This window comes from Nomascus leucogenys, chromosome 2 (genome assembly GCF_006542625.1).
Source record: "Nomascus leucogenys isolate Asia chromosome 2, Asia_NLE_v1, whole genome shotgun sequence".
Taxonomy (NCBI): domain Eukaryota; kingdom Metazoa; phylum Chordata; class Mammalia; order Primates; family Hylobatidae; genus Nomascus; species Nomascus leucogenys.
Genome location: NC_044382.1, coordinates 76,705,614 through 76,718,089, shown reverse-complemented (window position 1 = coordinate 76,718,089; position 12,476 = coordinate 76,705,614). Strand labels below are relative to the sequence as shown.

The 12,476-nt window shown below is 53.6% G+C and overlaps 1 protein-coding gene across 1 annotated transcript; it reads right to left on the bottom strand.

The window, feature by feature from the left end:
• Nucleotides 1-4,125: 4,125 nt before the first annotated feature.
• Nucleotides 4,126-12,052, bottom strand: CD19 (CD19 molecule). Its single transcript, XM_030799262.1, has 15 exons — nucleotides 11,965-12,052; nucleotides 11,439-11,705; nucleotides 10,941-11,144; nucleotides 10,543-10,821; nucleotides 8,186-8,296; nucleotides 7,220-7,268; nucleotides 6,821-6,909; nucleotides 6,284-6,397; nucleotides 6,045-6,149; nucleotides 5,896-5,964; nucleotides 5,739-5,795; nucleotides 5,594-5,650; nucleotides 4,671-4,763; nucleotides 4,470-4,567; nucleotides 4,126-4,307 (listed from the first exon to the last, which is right to left on the bottom strand). The coding sequence occupies exons 1-14, from the start codon at nucleotides 12,050-12,052 to the stop codon at nucleotides 4,476-4,478; spliced, it is 1,674 nt and encodes a 557-aa protein (XP_030655122.1). The 3' UTR covers nucleotides 4,126-4,307; nucleotides 4,470-4,475.
• Between the last annotated feature and the right edge of the window lie 424 nt (nucleotides 12,053-12,476).

Below are 12,476 nucleotides of genomic sequence, written 5' to 3'. Positions count from 1 at the left end.
AGAAAGGTAATAGGGAACGGCAAGGATTACAGCCATGTGAGAGCTTATTTTAGCTGAAGCTTAAGGTAGGGGATTATGGCAATGCGAACAGCTGGTGGGGAGCAGATAAATGCTGCACTAGATGATCTGGATTTTTTTTTGGAATCTCAGAGACTTGTGTTCAAGATGCAAGCATAAAGAAGTACTAGAGGTTTGTATTCCAAATGCATGCATACACTAAGCAAAATATAATGAGGAGTGCTGCTTTTTTCTTTTCTTTTTTTAATAGGTAGCTAAGCTCAAAAGGAAGACAGAATCTTCTTGGTTCCAGAATAAGGAGGAAAATCAAAGCCACAGTGGTGGGGGCAGTGGGGACGGTGAAGTCAAGCAGCCTATGGGAATGCAGGAATCTCCTACGATTGGCATTTTAACACCCACATGGGGGCTGGGCAAGGTGGCTCACGCCTGTCATCCCAGCACTTTGGGAGGCCAAGGCAGGTAGATCAGGAGGTCAGGAGTTCAAGACCAGCCTGGCCAACATAGTGAAACACCCCCCACCAACCGTCTCTACTAAAAATATAAAAAATTAGCCGGGCATGGTGGCAGGCACCTGTAATCCAAGCTACTCGGGAGGCCGAGGCAGGAGAATCGCTTTAACCCAGGAGGCGGAAGTTGCAGTGAGCCAAGATCACACCATTACACTCCAGCCTGGGCTATAATCCCAGCACTTTGGGCTTTGGGAGGCTGAGGCGGGTGGATCACTTGAGGCCAAGAGTTCGAGACCAGCCTGACCAACATGGAGAAACCCCATCTCTACTAAAAATACAAAAATTAGCCGGTATAGTGGCACCTGCCTGTAATCCCAGCTACTCAGGAGGCTGAGGCAGGAGAATCGCTTGAACCCAGGAGGCAGAGATTGCAGTGAGCCGAGATCGCACCACTGCACTACAGCCTGGGCAACAGAGCAAGACTTCGCCTCAAAAAAAAAAAAAAAATCCATCCCCAGGCCCTGGCACACAATGTAGAAGCGAGCCACCTGAGAGTGGATAGAAAAAGCCATCCAGGCACTCAGAACCCCAAGGCTGACCAAAGTATAGGCTTGGAGTTAGCCCAAACCTCTGGTGCAGAAACCTGTTCTGAGGAACTCATAAATAAAATGGTCAGAATCTTGTGCAGCCTGTAAGACTGTGGCAGGAGCCAAAGCAAGCCGGCCCCAGGGGTTGTTAGTGGGGCCCCAGGAACCCACGAGGCTGTCACAGGCAGGAGAAACACAAAGAAGTCAAAGACACCTTCTGTGAAATCAAAGAAACCTTCCATGGGGACTTCCATTCTCATGGCTCATGGGGTCACCACGGAAGGTTTTTGCTGTTGTTTTTGTTTTGAGACGGTGTCTCGCTCTGCCCCCCAGGCTGGAGTGCAGTGGTGCCATCTTGGCTCACTGCAACCTCTGCCTCCCAGATTCAAGCAATTCTCCTGCCTCAGCCTTCCGAGGAGCTGTAATTACAGGCGCCCGCCACCACGCCCGGCTAATTTTTGTATTTTTAATAGAGAGGAGGTTTCACCATGTTGGCCAGGCTGGTCTCAAACTCCTGACCTCAGCTGATCCCATCCGCCTTGGCCTCCAAAAGGGCTGGGATTACAGACATAAGCCACTGTGCCCTGCCTCCATGGAAGGTTTCTTTGACTTCTTTTACATGCCATGTAAAGGTAATAGTAACTACAGCATGCCTCCGCCTTAATGGGATTTTATAGCTGAGGCAATGGAGGGTCAGGTTAAGTTGCCTAAAGTCAGTTAGCAATTGAAGTATTTAATTTATCTGTGCCCCAATCTCCTGAGCTGTAAAATAATAATAATTTTTAGTGTATTTTCCTCGTAGGACAGTGGTAAAGATAAAATGAGTTGCCACCTGGAGAATGGTACAATGCCTGGCACATCGTAGTAATGTTAATACAGATGAAAGAAGTTTTAGGGGCTGGGTGCCTGTAATCCCAGCACCCTGGGAGGCCAAGGCAGGCAGATCACTTGAGACCAGGAGTTGCAGTGAGCTATGATCGAGCCACTGCACTCCAGTCTGGGTGACAGAACAAGACTCGATGTCAAAAAAAAAAAAAAAAAAAAAAAGGCCAGGTGCAGTGGCTCACGCCTGTAATCCCAGCTGAGGTGGGCGGATCACCTGAGGTCAGGAGTTCGACACCAGCCTGGCCAACATGGTGAAACCCGGTCTCTACTAAATATGCAAAAATTAGCCGAGTGTGGTTGCACGTGCCTATAATCCCAGCTACTCAGGAGGCAGAGGCAGGAGAATTGCTTGAACAGGGAAGAGAGAGGTTGCAGTGAGCCGAGCCTGGGTGACAGAGCGAGACTCCGTCTCAAAAAAAAAAAAAAAAAAAAAAAAGATGAAGTAAGTTTTACATGCTCAGATATAAGGAAGAAATTTCTACAACAAAAACAGGGTGGGAGGCCGAGGTAGAAGGCTGTTAACTGGGGGCCAGGAGATAGAGACCAGCCTGGCCAACATGGAGAAACTCCATCTCTACTAAAAATACAAAAATCAGCCAGGTGTGGTGGCACAGGCCTGTAATCCCAGCTACTTGGGAGGCTGAGGCAGGAGAATCGCTTGAACCCAGGAGGCAGAGGTTGCAGTGAGCCAAGATGGCACCACCCACTCCAGCTTGGGTGACAGAGTGAGACCCTGTCTCAAAAAAAAAAGAAAGAAAGAAAAGAAATGGTGAAAATAATATTAATAGTATACCTACCTCGTAGGGTCGTAACGATAAAATGAATGAATATACACAAACATACATAACATGTCCATAAAATATACATAAAATATTTGAATACAATCCTGGCACATAATAAGTGTTTACTATCTTTGTGAAGTTATTGTAAGGATAAAATTTGCTCATTGATATTAGTGCTTAGAACATAGTAAGGTCGGGCACTGTGGCTCACGCCTGTAATCCCAGAACTTTGGGAGGCTGAGGCAGGTGGATCACCTGAGGTCAGGAGTTTGAGACCAGCCTGGCCAGCATGGGGAAACCCCGTCTCTACTAAAAATACAAAATTAGCCAGGTGTGGTAGTGGGCGTCTGTAATCTCAGCACTTTGGGAGGCCAAGGTTGGTAGGATCACTGGAGCCCAGGCATTCAAGACCAGCCTGAGCAGCATGGCAAGACCTCGTCTCTACAAAAAATAAAAAATGAGCTGTGGCCGGGTGCGGTGGCTCACGCCTGTAATCCCAGCACTTTGGGAGGCCGAGGCGGGTGGATCATGAGGTCAGGCGTTCGAGACCAGCCTGGCCAATATAGTGAAACCCCATCTCTACTAAAAATACAAAAAATTAGCTGGGCATGGTGGCGGGCACCTGTAATCCCAGCTACTCGGGAGGCTGAGGTGGGAGAAACTCTTGAGCCTGGGAGGTCGAGGCTGCAGTGAGCCATGATTGCACCACTGCACTCCAGGCTGTGCAACAAAGTGAGAGCCCGTCTCAAAAACAAAAAAAAGAGTATAGTAGATGCTCAATAAATAAGTACTCAGTGACAATGAATAGCGTCTTCTAACTAGACTGCTAATTCCTGGGCTGTTTTTTCTCCACTGGCACCCAGCATGCAACTGCTGAATTAATGATAATTGGGTAGCTGGATGGTGGGAGGGGGCTGATCGTGAGGGATCCGTGGGTACTGGGCAAAAGAGGGCAGTAGGTGAAGGCTAGGCCATGGAAGGGGAAAGGCCCTTTGTTTTATTTTTATCTTTATTTTTTGTTGAGACAGAGTCTTGCTCTGTCGCCCAGGCTGAAGTGTAATGGCACCATCTCCGCTCACTGCAACCTCTGCCTCCCAGGTTCAAGTGATTCTCCAACCTCAGCCTCCTGAGTAGCTGGGACTACAGGCTCGCTACCACACCCGGCTAATTTTTGTATTTTTAGTAGAGATGGGGTTTCACCAGGTCGCCCAGGCTGATCTCGAACTCCTGACCTCAAATGATCCACCTGCTTGGCCTCCTAAAATGCTGGGATTACAAGTGTGGGCCACCGCATGGGGAAAAGGCCCTTTGTATGCAGAAGGCAGCCCTCCCTTCCATTGGATTCAAGACGCCTTTCTTTCCCTTCCCACACAATGGCACTACTTCATAGGATTGGAAGAGCTCATTGAGTTTATTTAAGGAATACAAAAGGGACTGGAAGTATCACTGGCGTGTATACAAACACACACACACGTACACACATGCACACATCCTAAGCAACATTGCTCCAGAGGTTGGCATCATATGCTCGAGGTCTTCAGATTTCAGAGTCAGGTGTGGATCTTGGGGACTTGAGGAGATCCAGGCTATGCAGAAGAAACGGTGATGGGGAGGGGTCCAGCGGCCCTCCCCCTGCCCACCAGGCCCTAGGAACCCTGTTCCCTCTCCCTCCCTGAGAGCCAGCAGCCACTGCCATCCGTGCCTATCTCCCTCCCTCCCCCCTTTCCCTAGGGGCAGTCCCAGCTCACCTGGGATCACCTGGTGCTCCAGGTGCCTATACGGCCCCCTCCTCCCCAGGCTGGGTCTGGCCCATCGGGATTATCCATGTTCTCATAAGAGTCTGCATCTGGATAGGACCAGGGAGGAGGAGAACACAGGTGGCACTGGAAGTAGGCTGGAAGGCAAAGTCAGCCCAGGGGAAAGCAGGGGACAGCGGCAGAAGCACCCACCTTCCTCATGATTGGGTCCAGGCTGGCCCCGAATGGAGCGGAGCTGGGGGGCTGCATACAGGATTCCTCTCATATCCTCATAGGACTGGGACCCTGCTTGGGCGGGGGATGGAGAATTGGAGGCTAGGGCACAGGAAGTACAGCCTACGGTAAGGAGGAAGACTGAGGGGCAGAGGAAGGTGAGGGGCATCACCCCTGCTGTGCTGGGAAGGGGTGATTCAGTCAGCATCGGGTTTGGGGCCCCAGTTAGCTGTAAGGTCAGGGTTAGATATGGGTTAGCTTATGGCTAGGGAAGAGGTCAAGAACAGAACTGGGCCGGGCGTGGTGGCTCATGCCTGTAATCCCAGCACTTTGGGAGGCCGAGGCGGGCAGATCACTACAGGCCAGGAGTTTGAGACAAGTCTGGCCAACATGGCGAAAACCTGTCTCTACTAAAAATACAAAAATTAGCCAGGTGTGGTGGCAAACATCTATAATCCCAGCTACTCAGGAGGCTGAGGCATAAGAGTCGCTTGAACCTAGGAGGCAGAGGCGGCAACTGCACTCCAGCCTGGGCGACAGAGCGAGACTCCGTCTCAAGAAAAAAAAAAAAAAGAAAGAAAAAGAAAAAACTGGAGGGAGTCAGAGTCATGAAGAAGCTGCAGAGTAAGCTGGGGTCCAAGTTGAGGTCTCCACTGGGGCTGAGGTGAGGTGGAGGTCAAGTCCAGGCTGATACTGCATTGGGATCGGTGTTGATATTCAGTTAGGGAGGGGGTAAATATTGGGGGTCAGGATGGGGGATGGGGCTCAGTGTTGAGGTGAGAGGAGTCACAGGATTGGGTTCAGGTTTGGGGTCAGGGTCAGGTCAAAGTTGGATCTGGTGTCACAGCTGAGGCCAGGTCACCCAAGCTGGGCAAGGCAGTCTGATCTAAAGCATCTCTCACCCAGGGAGGTTGCTTCCCGGCTGGGGTCCCAGGCTGACCCATGAGGACTCAGGAAGTCTGGAAAGGGAAAAGGGAGGTTACCATTCCTCCTGGCCTCCAGGTGTCCTCCACTTCCCCCCTGGACTGTTGCCATCCTCACACACACCCATTGTCCTGGCGACCGGCTGGGTCAGCTCTTCATCCTCGTTCTCGTAAGACTCAGCTGTGGCAGAAGAGAGAGAACTCCAGGGACCCCTTCTAGGGGTGTCACAGTGCTGCAATTACACCTAAGTCTCTGAGGTCCCACAAAGGCCCCAAGTTACCACTGGAGAAGGAGTCTTCGTCCTCAGGACCCAGGGGCTCGTCCTCAGGGTTCTCGTAGCCACTGCCATCTGGTGGAGAAGGAGGGGTGTCCATGGGAGTCCACAGGCCACCGCAGAGAGGTGGGGGGCCAGGGGGAGGGCAGCCTTACCCTGGGAGAGCTGTTCCTGCCCACGGTTGGAGTCGTTCTCATAGAACTCGGAGCCCTCCTCACTGTCAGGCTCCTCATAGCCCTCCCCTTCCTCTTCTTCTGGGCCTGGGGGTTTGGGGATGGGAATGGGGAACCGAGTCATGCCCCCTCTCCTCCAGGCCCCAGTCCACTATTCGGGCCACAGACCGCTGCAACCCCCTCCATGTGGGGAACGACCCTTCCCTCTCCCAGTCATTCACCCACTCCCGGCGGGCTCCGGGACCCCACGGCTCCATCCGCCTGGACGTCGCTGCTCGGGTTTCCATAAGACGCGGCGGTGCCCCCCAGGCCTGCGGCCCAACGCTGGGCGCGTCCTGGCGAGAGGGGCGTTGTAAGACGGGGTCAGAAGAGATTGGGGCGGTCAAGGCTGAGGGTCCGCGCGGCGGGGCACGAGAAGAGGATGTTTTGGGCTCTGCGAATGGACTCTGGGTCTAGGAACCCGGCCTTGAACCCTGGGGCGGGATCCAAATCTAGGGCAGAGGCCTTCAGTTCTGGGGCGAGGTTCTGCTCTTGATCACGACTTCAGGCTCTGGGTCCTGGGGGCGTGGCTCTGAGCCTTGGAGGCGGGGCCTGGCTCTAGAGGCGGGACTCATAGCTGGGCGGGACTCCCCGCCCCGGGGGCGGAGTTCCGAGCTCCAGAAGGCTTGGCGCACAGTGGATTGGAGGGATGAGGACAGTGGGGGTGGAGCCCTGGGTCTGGGCGCGGAGCTATAGGCTGGAGGGGCGGTGCCTCTTACCGAGGCCTGAGGTGGGTGTGGGGAGAGATAGCACGTTCCCGTACTGGTTCTGGGGCCCGCTTCCTGGGGGGGGCGTCACTTTGAAGAACCTGGCGGGAGAAGAGGAAGTGCACGGTGAGGGCCGACTTGGAAGGGAATGGCGGACCCACTCAAGATTCTGTCCAGGCCTTCACAGGTTAAACGTGATCACTTGTGCTGGGACAGCCAATAGAGGAGTTTGAGATGGTCATTTCCAAGGAGGTCTTCACAGAGGAGGTAGCTTTGGAGATGGGCTTTGAGGTTGGGCAGTATTTGAAACAGTAGAGACGGAGCAAAGAACCCCTGGGCAGAGGAAACAGTAAGTGCAAGGCATAAAGTGAAGGTGGAGGGTGTTACCGCGGGGTGCACTGGTTGCATTACCTCCTGGTGGGGTCAGTCATTCGCTTTCTTTTCCTCCTCAGGACCAGGGCTGGTGGGAGTTAAAGGGAGTGATCAGAGGAGGGGCTGCTTGGCAGGGTGAGGATTTGTGGGGCGAGGTGCTGGGGAGGTCACTTGGTTCAACAGAGGAGACAGGAGTTCAAATTGCAAGGCGGACGGGCGCGGTGGCTCGTGCCTGTAATCCCAGCACTTTGGGAGGCCGAGGCGGGCGGATCATTTGAGGTCAAGAGTTCGAGGCCAGCCTGGCCAATATGGTGAAACCTCGTCTCTACTAAAAATATAAAAATTAGCCGGACGTGGTGGTGGGTGCCTGTAATCCTAGCTTATAGGGAGGCTGAGGCAGGAGAATCGCTTGAACCCCGGAGGCGGAGGTTGCAGTGAGCCGAGATCGTGCCATTGCACTCCAACATCGGCAAGAGAACAAAAACTCCATCTAAAAAAAAAAAAAATTTTTTTTTTGAGGGAGCCAGGCACGGTGGCTCACGCCTGTAATCCCAGTACTTTGGGAGGCCGAGGCCGGCAAATTGCCTGAGCTCAGGAGTTCGAGACCAGCGTGGGCAACATGCGAAACTCTGTCTGTACTAAAAATATAAAAAAATTGGCCGGGTGTGGTGGCACACACTTGTAGTCTCAGCTACTCGGGAGGCTGAGGCACAAGGATCACTTAAGCCTGGAAGGCAGAGGTTACAGTGAGCTCAGATTGTGCCACTGCACTCCAGGTGGGGTGACAGAATGAGACCCTGTCTCAAAAAAAAAAAAAAAAAAAAAAAATTGCAAGAGGCTTGGGAAGTTTGAGGGAGGCTAGAGGAAGACTGGGGAGAACAGGATTCTGGGGTCTTGAAGGGAGGGATGGGAGGAAAGAAAGATGGTTGTCAGACTGGCCAGAGCCAGCTTATCCTGGGGAAGAGGGAGTAGGGTTTGGACAGACCCACTGGGGACATGACTCACCTCTTTGAAGATGAAGAATGCCCACAAGGGAACACAAGCAGAAGATCAGATAAGCCAAAGTCACAGCTGAGACCTTCCAGCCACCAGTCCTCAGCAGCCAGTGCCATAGTACTAGGGGGAAGGGGCTATGAGATGAGGACCCCAGGCTGGCATCTTACGTCCCAATCCCGAGATCTCAAGGAACCGCAAGTCTGGGGCACAGAGGCAAGACACAGACTCGGCCGGGCGTGGTGGTTCACGCCTGTAATCCCAGCACTTTGGGAGGCAAAGGCGGGTGGATCACCTGAGGTCAGGAGTTCGAGACCAGCCTGGCCAACATGGTGAAACCCCATCTCTACTAAAAATTCAAAAAAATTAGCTGGGCATGGTGGTGGGCGCCTGTAATCCCAGCTACTTGGGAGGCTGAGGCAGGAGAATCGCTTGAACCCGGAAGACGGAGGTTGCAGTGAGCCGAGATCACTGCACTCCAGCCTGGGCAACCACAGCAAAACTCTGTCTCAAGAAAAAAAAAAGGCCGGGCGCGGTGGCTCATGCTTGTAATCCCAGCACTTTGGGAGGCTGAGGCGGGCGGATCACGAGGTTAGGAGATCGAGATCACGGTGAAACCCCGCCTCTACTAAAAATACAAAAAAATTAGCCGGGCGTGGTGGCGGGCGCCTGTAGTCCCAGCTACTTGGAGAGGCTGAGGCAGGAGAATGGCGTGAACCTGGGAGGCGGAGTTTGCAGTGAGCCGAGATTGCGCCACTGCACTCCAGCCTGGGTGACAGAGCGAGACTCCATCTCAAAAAAAAAGAAAGAAAGAAAAAAAAAAGACACAGACTCAAAGTCCCAAGCTGTGAGAAAGGCTCTCCTCTCTCTAAGGAGCCATGTCCCAGGAGGTCAGGGATTGTCACAGAGCCTGGCACAGGACATGGGGCAGTGTCTTTTGAGCAAATCATAGACAAACCATGGCTGTACTCAGGCAATGTGTGGATTGAGGGGAGCATAATGATCAGTTTCCTGCTGCCATTAAGGATAGTCACGGTCAAAGTGAAGGGCAGAGTTGAGTTTGCAAGGTTACAGTTGGGATCCAGCACATTGCTTGGATCAAGTTTGGAGTGAAAGTTGGGGTTGGGTTTGTGAATTGCAGTTAGGATAGCATGATAGGATTGCATGAAGGAGAGAGAATTGGCAGAACACTGTGACCAGTTTGTTGGACGGGGTGAGGAAAAGAAAGGATGCCCAGGTTCTTAGCCTGGGCGAAGGAGCAGGTGGTGGTGCCCTCTGCTTACACTGGGCCACCCAGAAGACTATACTTGGGGAAGACATTGAGTTTGATTTTGTATCTGTTGAGCCTGAGGTGTCCATGGGATATCAAATGGCACAGGAGATGGCTGAGTATGGAGCCTAGAATAGAGTCACCAAGGCATGGTGACCCAAGAAGCCACTGGGAGTCAAGGTCAAATGGGAAAGTGTGCAGACAGGGATGAGAAGAGGGCCCAGGGCTCCAAGAGTGAGGATTTGGGGAGGAAGGAAGACTCCACCCAAGCTGGTGGGCAGGCGCAAGCAATGGTAGGTGAAGACCCAGAAAAGTAGTGTCTTGGAAGCGAGGGAAGAAAGACTTGAAGTCTAGGCCAGGTGCGGTGGCTCACGCCTGTAATCCCAGTACTTTGGGAGGCCAAGGCAGGCAGATCACCCAAAGTCAGGAGTTCAAGACCAGCCTGGTCCAACATGGAGAAACCCCATCTCTACTAAAAACACAAAAATTAGGCCTGGCCCAGCCCTGTGGCTCATGCCTGTAATCTCAGCACTTTGGGAGGCCGAGGCAGGTGGATCACGAAGTCAGGAGTTTCAGACCAGCCTGGCCAACATAATGAAACCCCATCTCTACTAAAAATACAAAAAAATTAGCCAGGCATGGTGGCAGGTGCCTGTAATCCCAGCTACTCGGGAGGCTGAGGCAGGAGAATCACTTGAACCTGGAAGGCGGAGGTTGCAGTGAGCTGAGATCTTGCCACTGCACTCCAGCCCAGGTGACAGTGCAAGACTCCGTCTCGAAAAAAAAAAAATTAGCCAGGTGTGGTGGTGGGCACCTGTAATCCCAGCTACTCAGGAGGCTGAGGCAGGAGAATCGCTTGAACCTAGGAGGCGGAGGTTGCAGTGAGCCAAGACGAGATGGCACCACTGCACTCCAGCCTAGGCGACAGAGCGAGACTCCGTCAAAAAAAAGAAAGACTTGGAGTCAATGTTTTGTGTGGAAGTTGGGGTTTGGGGTGAGGCTGGAAGTAGCCCTCAGGTTGGGGGAATCTAAGATTGACTGGCTTCCACTTCTTCCCAGTACCCCCACACAGATGCCTCCCAGTTGAGAGAAACTCTACCTGGCCGAGCAGTGATCTCCAGGTGGAATGACATGGTCAGGTTGCCACGGTGACAATAATACGTTCCAGCGTCTTGAGCTGTGGCCCGGGGCAACAACAGATCCGTCTCCATTACCCACATATCTCTGGCAGGGCGATCATCCTTCAGCTCTAGGCTCAGCAATGAGGACTTAGGCCACTTGGGGTGCACATGGGTCCAGGAGAGGGGGCCCCTCGACACAGAGTCAGGGGGTACCCCACAGGACAGCCAGAGTGTGGAGCCAGGGGCCATGGTGAGGTCTGGGACAGGGAGAGATAAGACGAGGGAAGCCTGATCCTCAGGGTTTCACCTCTTCAGTTTCCCCTCCCCTCCGTCTCTGGACCCCCACTTCCCGGGATCTCCCCGATCATCACCTTACCCTGGCTGAGGCTCTGGTTCAGGCTGTCCCTCGGTGGGCCACACGGAGCCTCTCCCTCCCAGACCTTAGGGCGGTCTTTGGCCCACACATACAGCTGGGGGTTCATGAGCTTCCTGGAAGGGGAGCTGGGGCCCTCTGAGGACCTGTTCTTCAGGCCACAGCCCAGGCCACCTAGGTCCGAAACATTCCAGCGGAACAGCTCCCCTGGGAAGAGACCCAGAACCAAATGCAGAGACACCCAGGAGAGGGAGAGAGATAGAGACTCAAAGATAGAGATAGAGACAAAGACCCGCAGAGAGAGAGAAGACAGTGAGAGGTAGAGGGACAGGAAGCAGCTCATGCTGAAGCCACAAAGCCCCAGGAGTCTGCCCACCTAGCTCCGAGTTTTGCCCTCAATCCCTCCAGCCCCTCTCTCCAGCTCCACTGCGGCCGCGGACCTCTTCTGTCCATGGTGGCCTCCCTTCTCTCCTCCTGCCCCTGCCCCAGCCCGGCCCTCACCGCTGCCCTCCACATTGACTGTCCAGCCAGGCTGCCAGGCCTTCTCAGAGGGGGGCCCTGGCTGGCACAGGTAGAAGCCTCCCATCTGGTGAGAGACGTTGAAGATGAAAAGCCAGATGGCCAGGGGCCTCATGTGGATTCCCAGGCCTGGCAGCCCCAGGCTGAGTTTTAAGAAGGGTTTAAGCGGGGACTCCCGACACCAGGTCAGCTGCTGAGTGGGGCCATCTGAGGTCCCCTTGAGGCACTGCAGCACAGCATTATCTCCCTCTGTGGAGAGAGAGGGAGAGAGGTGTGGGCATGGGGGTGGGGGGCACCTCCAAGCCCCCCCACTCTTCACACCGGGTTATAGAGCAGAGGACTCCAAAAGCTGGGAGTGGAGGAGCCGGCAGAGTCCTTCCAACCCCTCCCTGAATTTTACAAATAAGAAAATGGAGGCTCAGAGAGGGTAAGTTACTCAGCCAAGGACACCCAGCCACAACTCAAGTTTCCAGCCTCAATCCCTTCCCTTTCTGCCCTTTGGACATACCTTCCACCTTCACCACTAGACGTTCCTGGGGCCTGACTTCCATGGGGGTGAGGAAGAGGAGGAAGAAGAGGAGGCAAGGAGATGGCATGGTGGTCAGACTCTCCGGGGCACCCAGCTTCGCGCAGGGGATGCTGGGGCAGGCAGGGGCCTGGAGGGCACTCAACCATGGGTGTCTGCGGGGGCGGCAGCGAGTCCCTCCAGAGAGGAAGGAGGTGGTCACGCCTCAGGCCCCATTCTCCAGGAACCCTCCAGACTCACAACACTTGCCTCCTCCCTGCCACGCTGTTTTATTTTCATCCCAGCTCTCACCACCATGGGAAATGATCTTGTGTGTTTATTTGTTCATTTCTGTTTTCTGCACAAGAATGTGAGCCCTTTGGAGTAGAGACCGTGTTGTTCACCACTAATTGCAAGTGCCCTAGAACAGTGCTGAGCACATAGACTCCGTCTCAAAAAAAAAAAAAAAAAAAAACGGGCGTGGTGGCGCGCACCTGTAATCCCAGCTACTTGGG